The following is an 18,743-nucleotide window of genomic DNA, read 5'->3' as shown; positions in this document are numbered from 1 at the left end:
CTCATTTCTTGTAGTCCCCACCCTGTACATTACATCCCGATGGCTTGCTTACTTTATGACGGAAAGTTCATACCTTTTAATTCTCTTCACCCTTTTTGTGCACTCCGCCACTCCCTTAACTTAACCATCTTTTGGTGTGATGGCTTCTCGAGTACTGTCAGCTGAACTGAAATGGGGGGGACCCAGCAGCAGGACAGAGGCAGAGCAGGCCGCGCTGGATGTGTTCTTCCAACGGACATTCAAGTAGGTATTGATGCGAAAAGGAAAACTAAACTGAATATTTTCCTCAAAAGTTCAAGTACACAGCACATGATTCTTTTTTTTTTTCCTTGACAAATGTTAAACATACTTTGTATTTGTTAAGAAATTTTATTCCTTTGGGGCACCTGGGCGGCTCAGTCACTTAAGCATCTGACTTTGGCTCAGGTCAGGTCTGTGAGTTTGGGCCCCACCTCAGGATTTCTGCTGTCACCACAGAGCCTGTGTCCCCCTCTGCCTGCCCCTCCCCCACATGCATTCTTTCTTTCTCTCTCTGTCTAAAAAATAAACATTTTTTTAAAAAAGAGATTTTATTCCTTTATTTTTACGTAGGATGAGACCAATTTTTATTATTAAATACCTCTTCCAAAAAACCATTTAGGACATAAACTTCATACAGAAATACTAATGACTTAAAAATCATTGCCAGGAAAATGGCCTTTAAAGTAAAAAAATAACTGCATATTTTGCCCATATTTCATTTGGAAGTATTTTTTAGTTCAGACCCAAAATCGAGCCATTAACATACCGGCCTTTCTAGAAATGAGGTGACCAGTGCAGAGTTGTTTACCCCTGCGATGTGCAGGTACATTGGAAGATTTTCTTAGGACAATTTAGGTAAATTTGGTAACGTTTCTCACACCAAACAGCAAGGCAAACAGTTATAAGAGATTAAAAGGTGATTTTCTTCATTAAAAAAGAAAAGAAATCATAGCCAGGACGTTAGATGACGGTGGAGCAGAGGTTGGTGGATGGCCCCTGTGAAAGGTCCGCTGGTCGGGGTTCTGGGCCCTGCAGGCCGCGCGGCCTCTGCTGGAGCTGCTGGCCTCTGTGCCGCCGCCCAGACGGGCCGCGGGCGGGCTGTGGGTGACGAGCAGGGCGGGGTGCCGGCACTACTTAGGGACCGAGATTTGAGTTTCATGTAATTTTCACATGCCACAGACTATTATTGTCCTTTTGATTTATTTTACTCATTTCAAAATGCCAAAACCATGCGTAGTGTGCAGGATGTACAAAATCAACTGGTGGGCGCAGGATTTGGCCTTAGTTTGTGACCTCCAGCTTAGAATAGTTCCGCTTGTTCATATTTCACTCTGCTGAATGATGGAGGAGATGGTGGGGGCTGTAAGAATGTAGGTTTGTGGTGTAGAACATTGTGTCCAGCTGCCAGTACTTAGCATCTATCTTTGCCACTTCTTATGACTGTCTTGCAACAGATGAATCGGACAGCTGAACTGTCGGTCTCCATCTTCGTTTTAGATACCACGAGGATTTGCCGCTCTTTCTGCGCTGCTTTACCGTCGGGTGGATCTACACGAGGATTCTGTCCCGTACCGTTGAAATATTGCAGCGGCTTCACTTGTATGAGGTTAGAGCACGAGCCCCGAGCCCTGGCTTTCACTGCTGTGCAGGCGACGAGCTGTGCGGGAGGGCCTGCTTGCTCAGCACGCAGTAAGGTCGTGACAGCAGACGCGATGTGGGCAGCCTGCTGTCTGCAGGGTTAGTGGGAAGATGGCCGAGGAGGACCAGCTGCTGCGGCTGCTTGTGACTGGCTGCGTGTGCACCAGAGCGGCCTGGGGTCATGGACGGAGCTGTGCGGGGAGCCCCGGACCAGGTCTCTTCACAGTTCCATGTGTGACTTGCGAGGTCTCCAGAAATCTCTGAGGTGGTAACCTCACATCTGCTTGCCCTGACAGCCAGCGGGGACTGCTGGGAAATAATTCAAAATCACAAATCAGAAATTCCGTCGTATCCTTCCCGGTATGAAGCAGCGCGAGTTGGCTAGAGTTAACTTTTGTTAGGTTAACATTTCTGTATGGAAAATGCTGTTTTACAAAGAGGATACACAGACCCTGCGCCTCTTGACACGGGTCCGTGAAACCCAAGAGCATCATGGGATTGGCTGGGGGAAGTCTGTGAACCCCATAAACGGATATTTGGGGGTTTGTGTACTGTTCTGAAGGGAACCATTAGATGTTTCCAAGAGATCCATGGGCCACAAAAACTGAACAGTTTGTGTATAAATCGAGACCAGAAAGTGTCTCCGTTTCGGTAGGGTAGGGTGTTTGGATGAAGACTCTGCTCATTCGTGTCCTGCTCCCCATTTATGCCTCACATTCTCGGCCCTGTGCCCGTCAGTGTTCCCAGAAGCCTGTGGGCTCACAGCCCCCCAGTGCCTGGCCGCCGGAACTTGTGAACGGCCCTGCGCCGGCTGACTTGGTTTGCAGAGAATATCAGGCCGTGCTCACCGGCCTCTGAACGCTCACTCACCAGTTGGCAGGAGACCTGGGAGGAAAGTGGGGATGCCTCGGGGGCTCGGGCTGCTCCGGAGGGACGTCTCAGAGTCTTCCTCTTCCCTGCGTATTTGGCCTTCTTACAGAGTGGAACGTGTGCTTTAAAAATATGCTTCTTGGCTACTAAATGCAGTTACTGTTTTGGGTGTGTATGAGGCTAATGAACTTCCTTTGTTGTTGTTGTAACAGGAAGCAGTCAAGGAACTTGAAAACCTCTTGTCGCAGCGACTATATTGTCCTGACAGCAGAGGCCGCTGGTGGGACAGACTGGCTCTCAACTTACACCAGCACTTGAAACGCCTCGAACCGGTATTCAGTAACTAGATACACCCTGAGCCTTTTTAAACTTTTGCATAAGTTAAAATACATAGCAAAGTATTAATACCTTAGAATTCTAAGTGTAATTAGAATATGTGTTTTTTAACCTTTCTTCTTTTGTCTGTGTTCTTCCGACCACTTCCTCCATCCCCCTCCCCCCGCCCCCCAACAGGGATGCTAACGGAAGTGTTACAAAGAAGACAGCACATTTTTTTGTCCTCTTCACTGATCTGGGCATGGGTTGGTGGTGGGCTGTGTGTTGATATTTAGGAATTCGAGATCCAGGAGTTAAGGGAACAGGAGAGTTAGAGGTCCCCATCCTTAGCAGGTGCTTTTGAGGAGGGTGCTTTTCGTTTTAGAAATGGTGATTTTATTCATTTGTTGCATGGGGCCTCCAGGTAAAAAGTCTCTCCGTGGGGAGATGCACTGTCTGACTAATGCGGCAGGCCCCCTCCTCTCCCGGGTGCCGGGGTTCTCTGCGGCGGGGGCCTCAGGAGTTGAGGCTCCCGGTTCCTGCCAGGGCTGAGCAGGGCGGAGCCTCCACTGGCCGAGCCCAGAGGGACAGTGGCTCTTTGTGTGTCTGTCCAAGGTTCCTGCCTGCCAGCCTTGCACTTGTGCTGAATGGAGGGGACTGTGCCTCTGGAAGCCTTTGTTTTTTTCCAGCAGCATTAAGTGGATCAGGGTGATGTGGGGGTGGAACCGTTGACCAGGGCTGTGGAAGTAGGACAGACTATTTTTACTGCCTTAAACTGAAAAAGCGCCTTGTTACCTAAAGTGCTTCAAACCGGTGAAGGCTGTTTTCTTTCTCGGAGGCGGGCGTGGTTCTTCCTTAGCTCTTGCTGTTTGCTCAGGGCTGAACTAGCAGGAGACACAGCCACATGCGGAGAAAGGCTATGTTTCCGTTGCCTTTCTTTCACTGAAACAAGGTCTGGAAAGGGTTTGGATCTCCCCCTTGTTCACAGCTCCGCTAAGATGAGCTTTCACTTAGGTGAGCCAGAGGGAGACGAGCCGGTGACTCATTTTTGAGACTGCTAGAAAGTCCTAGCTCCTGTTAGCCCTTTCTCAGAGGTCTTACTGGCCACATTCACAGTCTTCATCTTTTTGTTACCATCCCGTCCATTTCTTTACCTCAGTTTCCAGTGAAGGGATTCATCAGCAGTTCTTATTCTTGCAAAGTGCTCAGGAGCGGGGCCAGGCCAGGCTGAGGTGGGCACTGGCCGTCCCCTCCCCGTGGTGGGAGCCCGAGTCCGCGTCCTTCGCTCTTCTTGATTCCTTTGACCGCTCCTCTCCTGATGGCCTAATCTTTCACTAATGTTCAGGGTGGGTGTTTTTGTTGTTGTGGTTTTATTTTTACTTTTTATTTCTTTAAAGTTACAAGGTACTTTTTTATTTTTAATTTTTTTAATGTTTTTTTTTTTGAGAGAGAGAAAAAGAGACAGAGCACAAGCAGGAAGGGGCAGAGAGAGAGAGTGAGAGACAGAGAATCGTAAGTAGGATCTAGGCTCCGAGCTGTTAGCACAGAGCCCAACGTGGGGCTTGAACTAAGGGACTGCGAGATCATGACCTGAGCTGAAGTCAGATGCTCCACCAACTGAGCCACCCAGATGCCGCTGTTTCTACTTTTTATTCTTATTGCAATAAGTAATATAACACATAAAACTTGCCATTTGAATAATCTTTAGGGGTACAGTTTCGCGTCATTGATTATAACCACAGTGTTTGTGCAAATGTCACCACTGTCCATTTCCAGACCCTGTCATCACTCCAAACAGAAACAATGTGGCCATGGAGTCGTGGCTCCTTGTTTCATCTTCCCCTGCAGCCCCCAGTGATCTCCAGTTTACTGTCCATTTCTATGAATCAGCCCATTCCACGTATTTCACAGAAGTGGAATTGTACAGTATTTCATATTTTGTGTCTTGGCAGCTTGTCCTCCGGGCTCAGCCATGTAGCGGGTGTCAGACTCTCCTTCCTTCCCGAGGCTGACGAACACGCAGTGCACATGTGCACCACGTTGTGTTATTCGTTCATCTGTTGATGGGCTCTGGGGTTGATTCCACCTTTTGGTTGTTGAGAATAAGGCTGCTGTGATCACAGGTGTATAAATATCTGTTCAAAACTCTGCTTTCAGTTCTTCTGGGTAAAATCCAGCAGTGGAATTGCTGGGTCATGTGGTAATGCTGTGTTTAGCTTTTTGAGGAATTGCGTAACCTATTTTCACAGTGTTGAGTCATTTTTACGTTCCTGCCAGCAATAGGTGTGGGTTCTAGTTTCTCCCATATCCTTGTCAACACTTATTATTTTCCTTTTTTATGATTTAGTCATCCTGTTAGGTGTGAAGTGGTATCGTGTTCTGGTTTTCAGTGTTTTCGTTTATTTGTGCAACTCTGAATAATCTTAGGAAATGCATTTAAGTCCTCCAAACCCAAGGTTCTTCACCCTGTAAATGAGGGATCTAGACTAGCTTTGTGGTTTCTGAGTGCACATGAAACTTAACTGGGAGCTCTGAAGTGCTCTGATGCCTGCCCTCCACCCCCACCCCTGCTCGGAGATGCCAGTTCCACGGGTCAGAGGTGGGAAACACGTGTGTTTTTTCAGAGCTCCTCCAGGTCTTTCTCCCAGTCTCCCCTGGCCCATAATCCAGGGGCACCCCTGACCCTCTCAGTCTTCCACCTTATCTACAGGTATAACTGGGAAGCAGTGTCAGACATTTATAGTCAGGGATTATGATTCATCTGCGCATTAAAAGTAGCAGAATGAGATCTAAGGATCCTTTATCTCTGGAAGTATTGCTTTGGCCACTTGCTAATTAGCAAAATTGAATAATTAATTAATAGAGGGGTTTCCTGTCACATTAAATTAGCAGGTGCTGCCGTGAGGTCTTTCAGGACCCTGATGTGGGACTGTGTTCTTTGCTAGGCTGTTAAGTGCATCGCGGAAGGGCTGGCGGACCCACAAGTAAGGACAGGACATCGTCTTTCACTCTACCAGAGAGCCGTGCGCCTGAGAGAGTCTCCGAGCTGTCAGAAGTACAAACACCTCTTCCAACAGCTCCCAGAGATAACCGTGGAAGATGTCAAACACGTAAGTGAATATCCTGTGGGCACTTTGGACTTAAAAGCATGTACTGGGTTTTTTCCTGAGTGGAAACAGCCTAAGAACAGTTTTAATGTGCATTTTCTTTTAGACTTAGAAAATCCTAACACCCGTTTTAGACAGTGACTCCCTGTTTTCGCACCTGTGCCTCCTGTGTTGGAAGGCTCAGCCCAGTTTGCTGGGTTGGTTTGCTCATTCCCTGAGTTGAGTGAGTTTCTAGAAAACTCCTGAGTCAGCAGCTCACAGCCTTTGCCAGTCTCTCCCGCTTGGTCAGGGTGTCTGGAGAGCAATTTTGGGTTCCATGATCCTTCCGAGGCTGGGGTGGTGACCTGTCTACACCCTCATGGGCACCTGAGGTCACATGGCCCTGCACTCTGCTGAGAATATGTGGCTTGATGGGAGTGTAGGAAGGTGCATCCTTAGGACACCGAAGTCAGGCTTGCGGGGACTGTAGCTCAAGTGAGGCTGATGGGGGTTCTCCTGCCGCCCTCTCAGGTGACCATCACGGGCCGGCTGTGCCCGCAGCGTGGGATGGGCAAGTCTGTGTTCGTGATGGAGGCTGGGGGTCCCAGCGCCCCTGCCACGGTCCTGTGCTCCGTGGAGGAGGTGGCGCTGGCCCATTACAGACGCAGCGGCTTTGACCAGGGTAACGCACAGCACTTCCCCCGGCCGGCCCTGTCACTGGGTGATGCTTTGTCAGCAGTGGGTGGCCCTCAGCTCTCTGTTCTGTCCTTGGTGGAAGACACCACTGACCTGGGAGGGCTGGAAGAGTCTGACTGACTATAGTTGTTAAAGGCGTCTTCCATGCAACCAGCATTCACCAGCCAGGGCCTGTAAGGAACGGTGCTTTCTGGCAGGACGTTAGAAGCAAGCAGGTTCAGTTTTGCTCTCACAGAGCTTACATTAGGTGGCAGGGTTGAAAGGAAAGGGCAGAGGACTCCCAGGAGAGCCGCCTGGTAACAGAGCCCTTCAGGGGACGTAGGAGCTGTGGAGCTGGGCCAGGCTGCTTCTGGAAAGAGTGAGTGGGCCTCAGCTTGTGACTTTAAGGGGGTTGAAGTCCTAGAATGGCATAGCACCAGGAAACCAGAGAAGTTGCTGGAAGAGCAGTGTTTTGAATTTCTTTTCGAATGAGCTCTCAATCACATGAGGGAGGAGGATAGAAGTCTGTAAGTCAGAGTATGACACGCACACGGGTGCCAGAGGTCTGGCTTCTCCTCCGCAGAGGGGCCCTGTACCTGGTGACAGCTCGTCACCGTGCTGCGGTGACCCATGCATGCGACCGCACGGGGCTCGAGAGGAAATGCACAGTGGAAGTGGCAAGGTCCCTATTTGGGAGTTGGGACTGGTCTGTCCAAGAAAAGACAGATTAGAACATAGAGGAACCTCTAGCGTCTTGACGGCATAGTCTGTCCCGAGGCCTTCGTGCCCAGGCAGGAGCCGTTGTTCACTGGAGGTGTCAGCCCGCCTCTTGGGGACAGAGATGCACAGAATGGTGGAGACTGAGGCCCTCCCTCTCTGGGAGGGTCTGTTAGCCCTCGGGGTGCCCGCCCTAGTCTGTGTCCAACGTGCCAGGGAGCGACCTGCACTTGTTGGTGGGAGCTGCTCTGGGCGTCTCCAGCCACCCCGTGGTGAACCTTGTTACACAGCTGCAGCCAAGCGTTTTGTTTTGTTTTTAATTAATTTACTTACCTCTCATGTTGACTGGAATTGCTCGGGTTTGTGTGTTTGTCCACATCAGCCCCTCTTCCCTCTTCTTCTCTTTTTTTGATTTTGGTCTCGGAGAATTAATGCTTCGTCCGAGGCCCAGTGCAGGAGGAGACGTTGAGGATTTGCCTTCTGGTTGGTAGAATGCTCTCGTCACTCAGTGCTTAGCAAAAGGTAGTAGTGACTAGAAAACGTCAAGTCAAACACTGTGAGACAGGATTGCAGAGGAAGCGCCCATCTGCCCCCCCAGAGCCCAGGGGAGCAGGACCTCTCCCGGAGACGCCCCCTCCCATTATGTTTTCTTTCTTAAACTTTTCATGAGGGAAGATATTGAACGTGACTTTGTACAGAAGTGAGCCCCCTGTACTGCCAGCTTCGTCTGGTCTTCCATCCACCTCCCTGCTCTCAGGTGGTGGAGGCCAACCCCAGACACTCCTGACTCCACCAAGCCCATCCTCTGTCCAGACAGGACTCCCCGGTGCCCATCCTGAGGGGTCACAAGGATTAAAAATAACGCGGATACCTGCAAATACATGAAAATTGGGACATTATTTCTCTTTGAGTATTATGTAAGCATTCAGAGGCTTAACGAGGACACAGTAACACTGTTAGAACAGTTAAGAATATCTGTGTGGCATCTTTATTGCTCACAGGAAAGGAGATGCTATAGGGAAGAAGTGTGGACCCCAGTGAAGACAGAGATAAACAGACCTGAAAGGTTAGCAATGAAAGAACAGAATGAGCAGCTGTGCCCAGATGAGCTGTGGGAGATGTGTGACCTGGGCAGTTGAGGGAGGAGGGCATGGATAGCGGGGACTGTGGGGGTCGGGCTGTGAGCCAAACCCAGTGAATGCTTTTCAGTTAGTCACAAGCCTGAAAAACGACAGACAATTCCAATTCCAGAATATAAGATATTTATTTTATTTATTTTTATTATTTTATTTTTATAGCTTATTGTCAAGTTGGTTTCCATATAACACCCAGTGCTCTTCCCCACAAGTGCCCCCCCCCATGACCATCACCCCCCTTCCCTTCCCTCCGCTTCAGCCCTCAGTTTGTTTTCAGTTTTCAAGAGTCTCTCATGATCTGTCTCCCTCCCTCTCCCTCTTTTTCCCCCCCTTCCCCTCCCCATGATCCTCTGTTAGGTTTCTCCCGTTAGACCTATGAGTGCAAACATATGGTATCTGTCCTTCTCCTCCTGACTTACTTTGCTTAGCATGACACCCATAAGATCCATCCACGTTGCCATCAATAGCCAAATTTCATTCTTTCTCATTGCCATGTAGTACTCCATTGTGTATATATACCACATCTTCTTGATCCACTCATCAGGTGATGGACATTTAGGCTCTTTCCATTATTTGGCTATTGTTGACAGTGCTGCTATGAACATTGGGGTACGTGTGCTCCTATGCGTCAGCACTTCTGTATCCCTTGGGTAAATCCCTAGCAGTGCTACTGCTGGGTCATAAGGGAGTTCTATGGATAGTTTTTTGAGGAACCTCCACACTGTTTTCCAGAGCGGCTGCACCAGTTTACATCCCCACCAACAGTGTAGGAGGGTGCCCGTCTCTCCACACCCTCGCCAAGCAACTATAGTCTCCTGATTTGTTTATTTTAGCCACTCTGACTGGCGTGAAGTGGTATCTCAGTGTGGTTTTGGTTTGTATTTCCCTGATGATGAGTGACACTAAGCATCATTTCATGTACCTGTTGGCCATCTGGATGTCCTCTTAGAGAAGTGTCTTTTCATGTCTTCTGCCCATTTCTTCACTGGATTATTTGTTGTTTGGGTGTGGAATTTGTTGAGTTTTTTGTAGATTTTGGATACTAGCCCTTTATCTGATATGTCATTTGCAGCTATCTTTTTCCCATTCTGTCAGTTGCCTATTAGTTTTCTTGATTGTTTCCTTTGCCATGCAGAAGCCTTTTATCTTGACGAGGTCCCGATAGTTCATGTTTGCTCTTGATTCCCTTGCCTTGGGGGATGTGTTGAGTAGGAAATTGCTGTGGTTGAGGTCAAGGAGGCTGTTTCCTTCCTTTTCCTCGTGGGTTTTGATGGTTTCCCGTCTCACATTCAGGTCCTTCAGCCATTTTGAGTTTATTTTTGTGTGTGGTGTAAGAAAGTGGTCTAGTTTCATTCTTCTGCATGTCGCTGTCCAGTTCTCCCAGCACCACCTGCAAAAGGGGCAGTCTTTTTTCCACTGGATACTCTTTCCTGCTTTGTCAAAAATTAATTGGCCATACATTTGTGGGCCCAGCTCTGGGTTCTCTGTTCTATGCCATTGGTCCATGTGTCTGTTTTTGTGCCAGTACCGTACTGTCTTGATGATGACGGCTTTGTAGTAGAGGCTCGGATTGTGATGCCTCCCGTTTTGGTTTTCTTCTTCAGTATGACTTTGGCTATTTGGGGTCGTTTGTGGTTCCATACGAATTTTAGGATAGTTTGTTCTAGCTTTGAGAAGAATATTGGTGCAATTTGGATTGGTATTGCATTGAATGTGTAGACTGCTTTGGGTAATAATGACATTTTCATGGTGTTTATTCTTCCAATCCATGAGCACGGGATGTTTTTCCATTTCTTTGTGTTTCTTCAATTTCTTTCATGAGCTTTCTATAGTTTTCATTGTACAGGTCTTTTACATTTTTGGTTAGATTTATTCCTAGGTGTTTTATGGTTTTTCATGCAATTGTGAATGGGATCAGAGAATATAAAATATTTTTATATGAAATATTTTCTTCATTTATTAAAATTGATTCAATGAAAATAAGCAAAGCCTTGCTGTCAGTCTGTTTGAGAGGAGACTGGGGGGTAAAGGCAATGTCAGGCTTCCTTCAGGGAAGTTTATTTCTGACTTAACTCAGAAGCAGCTTGCCAAAAATGATTTCACTTATAATACAAACACATGGCATAGACAGCGTAGGAGTTTGGGGGTCCTGACCGCCAGTGTTTCTGCCTTGCCGGCGGACAGTGTGCCCTTTCAGACAGAAAGCAGGCTGGAAATCAAGACCCAGTTTCACTCCCGGCCCGGCAGGAGCCCAGGATCCCAGCGCACAGCTTGCTGGAGAAAAGAGCTCAGCGTCAGTCCGGAGGCCTGACAGGTATCATGTTGTTCCTGCGGCTGTCCTTTTGAGTCTCCGAGACGGGCTGCGTGGCCGAGGGGCTAGATCCGAGAGAGGGATGGAAGGCACAGCGCAGCCTCAGCGCGGCAGGACACAGGGGCCCCAGCCACGCCACTTCCGGCAGAGGCTCCGGTCTCTGCACTTCCACACAGGACAGAGGTGCGGGCACAGCCTGATCTCTGCTCTCTGCGTCTTGTGCTGCACTGTGACCTTGCGCACAACGGAACCAGGCCTGCCAGCCAGAAGTCTGTTCTGCCTGCCTGTCGGGACAGGGTTGTTGGGGGCAGCACCACCGTTCGCCAAGGCTGTAATGTGGGGAGAGAGGCACCTGCCCAGCCACCACCCCTGGTCATGTGTGGTGAGGTGCAGAGGACTCACCCTGGGAGACAGGTCTGTATGCTGTGCCACAGCTGAGCCCCTGGTCCCCCTTGACTCTGCTATGACACTTAGGTGGCCTGGGCGCACGGTTGATTGTCTGAGGTCATCGCCCAATGAGGAAGGGGTCTGAGCGAGGTGGTCTCTGAGGTGGAAGGTTTCTGTGAGAGCCCGGAATCTCAGGAACACTAGGCACACTTGTCCAGGCCAGAGCGGTGGGACACTAGGTCCAGCGAGGTGAATGGAGATGGCACCTGCTAAGCCAGCGGGCCCGGCTCCTGCGTCCTCGTCCTTCTCCGATCTCTTCTGGGAGGCCTTTCTGCAAGTGCGGCCACGGGCCCCTGCAGCATGAGGACGGAATCTGCTTCTATTTATTTCCCTAGGTTTTTCATTAAAGTTCGAGCACTGCTAGCTACTTTATGGCTCTGAAACTTGTATTTGAATTTTCCGATAATTACTCAGATTTTGGCTCTTAAATGAGCCTTCTCTAGAAAAGCAATGTAATGGAAACAAATCATCTAGGGGTGGCAAGAAAATGGCATTTGCATTTGAACCTAAAACTTATTTCCTTCAAACTGAATAAGCAGTAGGTTATGGTGTAGTTTAAAAAAAAAAAAAAACAGAAAAAATGGACTTAGCTGTGTGTGTGTATGACTTTGTCTTAGGGATTCACGGGGAAGGGTCCACCTTTAGCACGCTGTATGGCCTCCTCCTGTGGGACATAATCTTCATGGACGGGATACCAGACGTCTTCAGAAATGCCTACCAGGTACTCAGGTTACCCTGTGCCAGGTGTGCGTGCTTTATAGGCGAGCAGACGCTTCTGTACCTTGTGACTCGTGCTCACCCGCGTGCTGTGTGTCTGCAGCCATCATCAACCTGTCAAGTTCAGTCTTTGGATGGTGCTAATTCTCTGTAAGAGGTTTTATTTTAAAGTCAGACTCCTAGAATTTAAAATGTTAAGTCTGTTAAGCTTTGAATCTTAACCTACTTGATTTACCTTCATCATTCTGCTCACGACTGTTCATGTGTTTCTTTGGCTTCAGCCCTCACTGGGCTTCTGTCAGGGCCTGCACCCCCACGTGCGCTGTCATATGCACCTGCTAAGCTTGCCACTGACGTCAGCTACAAGCTCTTTCCACGGATTGTTAAACAAGGGCAATAAGTTGCTTTTATGTTGGATTACTTAGATCCCTTTTACCTATCTTTCTAAAAAAAGAATGTGTCTGTTCAGTCAGGTTGGCCAGCTTCCAAACGTTACAGGTATGGAACGTTCTTGTGATGAACCGGTTCTCTCCAGGCCCAGTATGAGAGCTTCTTTCCCTGTGACGTAGGCCTGCCCGCTGGACTTGTGTACAGACAGCTTCTTCGCGAGCAGGGCGCCGGCCATCGAGGCCAGGCTGCAGCGGATTCACGGCGCAGCCGCGGAGAGCCTGAGGGCCTGGGTGGCAGAAGCGTGGCAGGCCCAGGAAGGCCGAGTGGTTTCTTTTGTCAGCTGGGATCGCTTTGCTTCTCTTCAGCAAGCTCAGGTGAGAATCTGCAGCAGGATTTGGTCAGAAATCCTGTAAATACGTGTACATGCCTGTGTATACATGTATACGCACACTTGTGTGCGTGTATGCATGTTTATATGCACGTGTGTGTATAAGATGTGACTGTGCCCGTGCATACATTTATGTATATGATGATACCCTCGCCCGATGCCAATGTTCCTGATAGAAATGTGTCAGGGCACAAAATAAGCCCAGTTACGCCTTCTTCCCCTTAGTTGACAGCCTCCTGTTCCTGTCCTCTGACCCTCAGCAGGGAGGGTGCTCTTCCTGTCCCTGCAACTACTGCCTTTGTAAGCCATCCTTGTCCTGTTTCTGAGTATTTACACCGAGTTCCCTCTTCCTCACCTGTTCGCCAGGGTTTCCCGGCTGGACAGAAGTGTAACCGCCTTCCCAGTGGGCATTTTCGCCAGTGGCTCTGGAGCCCTGGCACAAGCAGACCACCACCTCAAGGCCTTAGAATCCATTTCTGTGGAATCACACAGTTTTCTCCCATCTCGTGATCAGTGAAAGTATTTCAGGATCCCTGTCACAGAGAATGGCTAACCATCCACGTATTCTGTATGCAGGATCTTGTTTCCTGCTTGGGTGGCCCTGTCCTCAGTGGTGTGTGCAGGCGCCTGGCCATGGACTTCCGGCACTGCCGAGGGGGCCTCCCCGACCTGGTGGTGTGGGACTCCCAGAGTCATCGCTTTAAGGTCAGTTGAGCCAGAATGGAAAGTCCTATTTCTGTGATGACTGTATTAGCAACTTAAAGAGAAGCTACAGTCTAGGTATTCCCTGCATGACTGTTGGGAAGAGTGAATTCCTCAAAAGCTCAGATTCTGTGTCTCCCTCTCTCTCTGCCCCTCTCCCGCTCATGCTCTGTCTCTCAAAAATAAACACTAAAAAATATTTTTCAACTGTATTGAGAATCAACCTACTAATTCTCTGTCAGGAACTGCCTACTCTGAACTGAATAATTCTCAGTGAATTTCACATATGTCTATTTGTTTTATATATGTAAGTACAGTAATACAGTAAAAGCTATTTAAGTAGTTGTTAGCGAAAACGGTTTTGGCTTACTTGGCTCTTCCATTTCAGGAGGATACTAATCTAATAACTTTTTAAAACTGTATCTTCCAGCTGGTGGAAGTTAAAGGCCCCAATGATCGTCTCTCACATAAACAAATGGTCTGGTTGCATGAACTGCAGAAGCTGGGGGCCGAAGTCGAAGTCTGCCACGTGGTGGCAGTTGGAGCTAAGAGCAAAGGCCTTACCTGAGAGCTGTGGGATTGGGAATATCTAGTTGTACGTGGACTGAAGGTCTTCAAAAGCATAAAGAATTCTTATATTTTATTTAACTTCGATTTTGTCGATAATAAACCTGAGAGTTTAAGACATCATTGTACAGTGTCTGTCATAAACATGGTCTTGGCTTGAATGTACTGAATCCACATAGCAGATAATAAACTGTCTAAAAGGATGGGAACCAGGATGCCTGGTGGCCCAGTCGACTGAGTGTCCGACTCTTGATTCCAGCTCAGGTCATTATCCCAGGGTCATGGGATTTGAGCTCTCCTTCAGGCTCCACAGGGCTCTCTCTCTCCCTTTCCCTCCCGCCACCACTCTCCTATTCTTAAAATAAAAACTATAAAAGAATTAATAAAAAATAAAATAAAAAATACAGAATCTTCGTGGCCATTTCAGGAAATGGATGCATCTATGTTACTACACTAGATTTGAGAAAAAGCTGGGAAAGATCCAAACAAATGTGATGTTTCACAGCTTTTGGTCTGTTATAAAAGTAGCATATACAGTGTTTCTAAGAAGTATGTGGGCGACCTGTATTTAAGGTTTTCTGTGATGCCCAGATACACTCAGCTGCTTAACATTCTTGTTTTAGGATTATCTAAGAAGGGTACAAACAACTGAAATACTGATTTCTCTGGGAATAAAAAAAAAATTCTCATGTAATTCCTTAACTTAAAACATCTGTCAATACTTGCTCTTACAAATTGGGCTTAGGGGGAGCAGCAAGATGGCGGGGAAGTAGGGCGCTCTGTAATCTCTCCCTGCCAGCAACTATCAAACTGAGAAGGACTAAAGCCACAATACTCTGATCTGCATGAATGGGGGGTGTACACACAGAGTCCTTAATAGATGACAGTACTGCAGATGCCTGAGTGCGAGTGAACTGGGACCCGAGGCTCTGCGGGGCAGGAGCGCCAGCCCAAAGCAGAGCCAGGAGAGAGTGCCCGGAAAAGTGGCACAGGGCCACTGAGGGCCGTGTGTGCAGAGGTGGCACAGGGCCCTGGAGGGCTGCGTGGAGCGACTGTGCAGAGTGGCGGAGAGCCGAGGGGAAGAGAGACTGAAAATGTTAATAGAGTGGTCTCTGGAGAGGGGAGAGACCTTGCTCGGGACGGAGAGACACAAACGTCCCATATATAGCCACTGGGCAGGGGGAGAGAAATTCGTCCCCCTCAGCAGCCTTCTAATCCCTTGGGGTGGGCGGCACGCCAACGCCAGGAGGGGCCCGGGACAAGCTGGCTCCCCTCTCCCCTTATTCAACCACCATTTAGAAGGCCGCCCATCTGCGGGAGGACATTTCAACTGGGGCAGCAGCATTAAAATGCCTGGACTAGGATTTGGAAATGTGGTGGAGCTTAGGAACAAAAACGCAGTTTGGCCTGCCTGTGGCACGGGGAGATTGGACTCGAGAGTGGCTGTCAAGGCATGGTCTGAGAAGGACTAGGTGCGCCGCCATTCTTCTCCCCGCAACCACCAAGGTGGGGCCTCAGCAGTCCCTGAGACCGACCCACCTACACCAAACCACGCCCATTTGCACGGGAGAGCGCCTTTTGTTTGCTTTCCTTTTTTAAAAAAAGTTTCCCCTTGTTTTCTCTTTTCCTTTTTTGTTCTTTTCTCCTTTCCCGCCCTGGAGTCTGAGAAAGACCAACATTTATGCACTGCCATAATTAGGTCAATTCTTGCCATCCAGATATCTTTTCCTTTCTCTCATTATTCTCTCTCCCCTCCACAGGTTTTATGCTCGCAGACTGTCCTTAGTCTGGCTGTTTCTGTCCCCCCACCTTCTTTTTTTGTCTTTCCCTTTCCTTTCTTTTCTTATCTTTTTTTCTTTCCCCTTTTGGTTTGCTTCTTTATTTGATTTGTCTGTGCATTTGCATGCTTTTGTTCTCTGTTTGTTCCTTTTCAGGGCTACCTCAAGAAACAAGCCAAAGCACACATGGTGGAGAGTCCCAAATACCACTGAGTAGGGAAATAAAATGATCAAAGGCACAACAAGAGAAACTAAGAGACATCATTAAAAGAACACTTCCTGAAACGACAGGCTCTGGACAGTCAATAAGCCTCCTTTAACAGAGCAGTACTAACAGGCACACAGTGCAGAACAAACTTTTAAAACTGACAAGAGACAGAAACCTAGCCAAAATGAAGAAATGAAAGAACACTCCTCTAAAGAAACTCCAAGAATATATCACAGTCTCAGAACTGCTCAAAACAGACACAAGCAACATAACTGAACAAGAATTTAGAGCAATTGTCATAAAATTAATCGCTGGGCTTGAAAAAGCATGGAAGTCATCAGAGAACCTATCGATACAAAGGCTAGGGACCTTCAAAATATCTGTGACAAGTTAAAAAAGGCTATTAATGAGGTGCATAATAAAATGGAGGTGGCCACGGCATGTATTGAAGAGACAGAGAGGAGAATAGGTGAATTAGAAGACACAGTTATAGCAAAAGAGGAAGCTGAGAAAAAGAGACAAATCAATACCGGAACAGGAAAGGAGAATTCAAGACCTGAGTGATACAATCAAATGCAACAATATCCGTATCTTAGAAGTTCCTGAAGAAGAAGGAGAAAAAGGTCCTGAAGGGGTGCTTGATCAAATTATGGCCGAGAACTTTCCCAATCTGGGGAAGGAAAAAGACATTGAAATCCAAGAGGCACATAGAACTCCCCTAAGACGTAACATGAATTGACCTTCGGCATGACATGTCTTAGTGAAATTGGCAAAATATAAAGATAAAGAGAGAATTCTGAAAGCAGGTAGGGATAAAAGGACCCTAACAAACAAAGGAAAACCTATCACAGTGGTTACAGACCTATCTACTGAAACTTGGCAGGCCAGAAAGGAATGGCAGGAACTCTTCAATATGAACAGGCAAAATATGCAACGAAGAATCCTTTATCCATCGAGCCTGTCATTCAAAATAGGAGATATACAGCTTTTCTCAAAAAAGACAAAAGTTGAGAGAATTCATCACTACCAAACCAGCCTTACAAGAAATCCTGAGAGGGACTCTACGAGGGAAATGTAGGAAGGAATATAAGGCACCAGAGACATCATCACAATTATGAACTCTACAGAGAACACAATGAATCTAAACCCATATCGTTCAATAATAACAATGAATGTAAATGGACTGAATGTTCCAATCAAATGACACAGAGTAGCAGAACGGATAAAAAACCAAAATCCATCTATTTGCTGCCTACAAGAGACTCATCTTAGACCTGAAGACACCTTCAGATTGAAAGCAAAAGGATGGAGAAATATCTATCATGCGACTGGAAGTCAAAAAAAAGCTGGAGTAGCCATACTTATATTGAACAAACTGGGCTTTAAAGTAAAGCAGTAACAAAAGATGAAGAAGGACATTATATAATCATTACAGGGTTTTCCATCAGGAAGAGCTAAGAATTATAAACATCTATGCACTGAATTCAGGAGCACCCAAATACTTCAAACAACTAATCACAAACAGAAACAATCTGATTGATAAGAATGTGCTTATTGCAGGGGATTTTATTACTTCACTTACAGCAATGGATAGGTCAGTCAGACAGAAATCACTAAAGAAACCTGACCAGCACACTGGAACAGATGGAATTAATAAATATATTTAGAACTCTGCATCCTGAGGCTAGGGAATTAACTTTCTTCTTGAGTGCACATGGCACATTCTCCAAGATAGATCATATACTGGGGTCATAAAACAGCCCTCCATAAATACAAAGGAATTGAGATCATACGATGCACGCTTTCAGATCACAATGCTATAAAACTTGAAATCAATCACAGGAGAAAGTCTGGAAAACTTCCAAAAATGTGGAGGTTAAAAACCACCCTACTGAAGAATGATTGGACCAATCAGGCAATTAGAGAAGAAATTAAAAAAAATACATTGAAATAAATGAAAATGAAACTACAACAATCCAAACTCTGGAATGCAGGGAAGGCAGTCCTAAGAGGAAAGTATATTGCAATCAGGCCTATTTCAACAAAATAGAAAAAGTGCAAATTCAAATCTAACAGAGCACTTAAGGAAACTAGAAAGGGAGCAGCAAGAGCACCCCAAACCCACCAGAAGAAGAGAAATAATAAAGATTGGGGCTGAAATAAACAATACAGAATCCCAAAAAACAATTGAACAGATCAATGAAACCAAGAGTTGGTTTTTTGAAAAATAAACAAAATGATAAACCCTAGGTAGGCTCCTCAGAAAGAAAAGACTACCCCAAATAGATAAACATGAATGAAAATGGATTACAACTGATCCCTCAGAAATAAAAGCAATCATCAGAGATTACTATGAAAAATTATATGCCCACAAACTGGACAATCTAGAAGAAATGGACAAATTCCTAAACACACATGCACTACAATACAAATGGGAAAAGATAGAAAATCAGAAAAGACCCATAACCAGTGAAGAAATCTAATCAGTTATCAAAACTCTTCCAACAAATAAAAACCCAAGACCGGATGGCTTCCCAGGGGAATTCTCACAGACATTTAAAGCAGAGTTAACATCCATCCTTCTCAAGCTTTTCCAAAAAACAGGAATAGAAGGAAAAGTTCCAAACTCATTCTACAAATCTAGCATCACTTTGATCCCCAAACCAGACACCCAACAAAAAAGAACTACAGGCCAATATCTTTCATGAATACAGATGCAAAAATACTCAACAAGATAATAGCAATCAAATTCAATAGCACATAAAAAGAATTATCCA

At 46.8% G+C, this 18,743-nt stretch overlaps 1 protein-coding gene across 11 annotated transcripts in view; it reads left to right on the top strand.

Moving 5' to 3' along the window:
* The window catches only part of FAN1 (FANCD2 and FANCI associated nuclease 1), a 32,811-nt gene extending 18,592 nt beyond the window's left edge, over positions 1-14,219 (top strand). For 4 of the 11 annotated variants that reach the window (XM_029950997.1, XM_029950995.1, XM_029950996.1 and 1 more), the window contains 8 exons: positions 1,519-1,627; positions 2,742-2,861; positions 5,790-5,954; positions 6,462-6,612; positions 11,834-11,937; positions 12,503-12,697; positions 13,288-13,416; positions 13,844-14,219. In XM_029950997.1, coding sequence (XP_029806857.1) covers positions 1,519-1,627; positions 2,742-2,861; positions 5,790-5,954; positions 6,462-6,612; positions 11,834-11,937; positions 12,503-12,697; positions 13,288-13,416; positions 13,844-13,981 — 1,111 coding nt within the window. In that variant the 3' untranslated portion in view covers positions 13,982-14,219. The other 7 variants (XM_029951001.1, XM_029951002.1, XR_003913031.1 and 4 more) reach the window with 7 other exon arrangements.
* Positions 14,220-18,743: the final 4,524 nt, after the last annotated feature.

Source organism: Suricata suricatta, chromosome 9 (assembly GCF_006229205.1).
Source record: "Suricata suricatta isolate VVHF042 chromosome 9, meerkat_22Aug2017_6uvM2_HiC, whole genome shotgun sequence".
Taxonomy (NCBI): domain Eukaryota; kingdom Metazoa; phylum Chordata; class Mammalia; order Carnivora; family Herpestidae; genus Suricata; species Suricata suricatta.
This window is presented reverse-complemented; position numbering and strand designations above follow the sequence as displayed.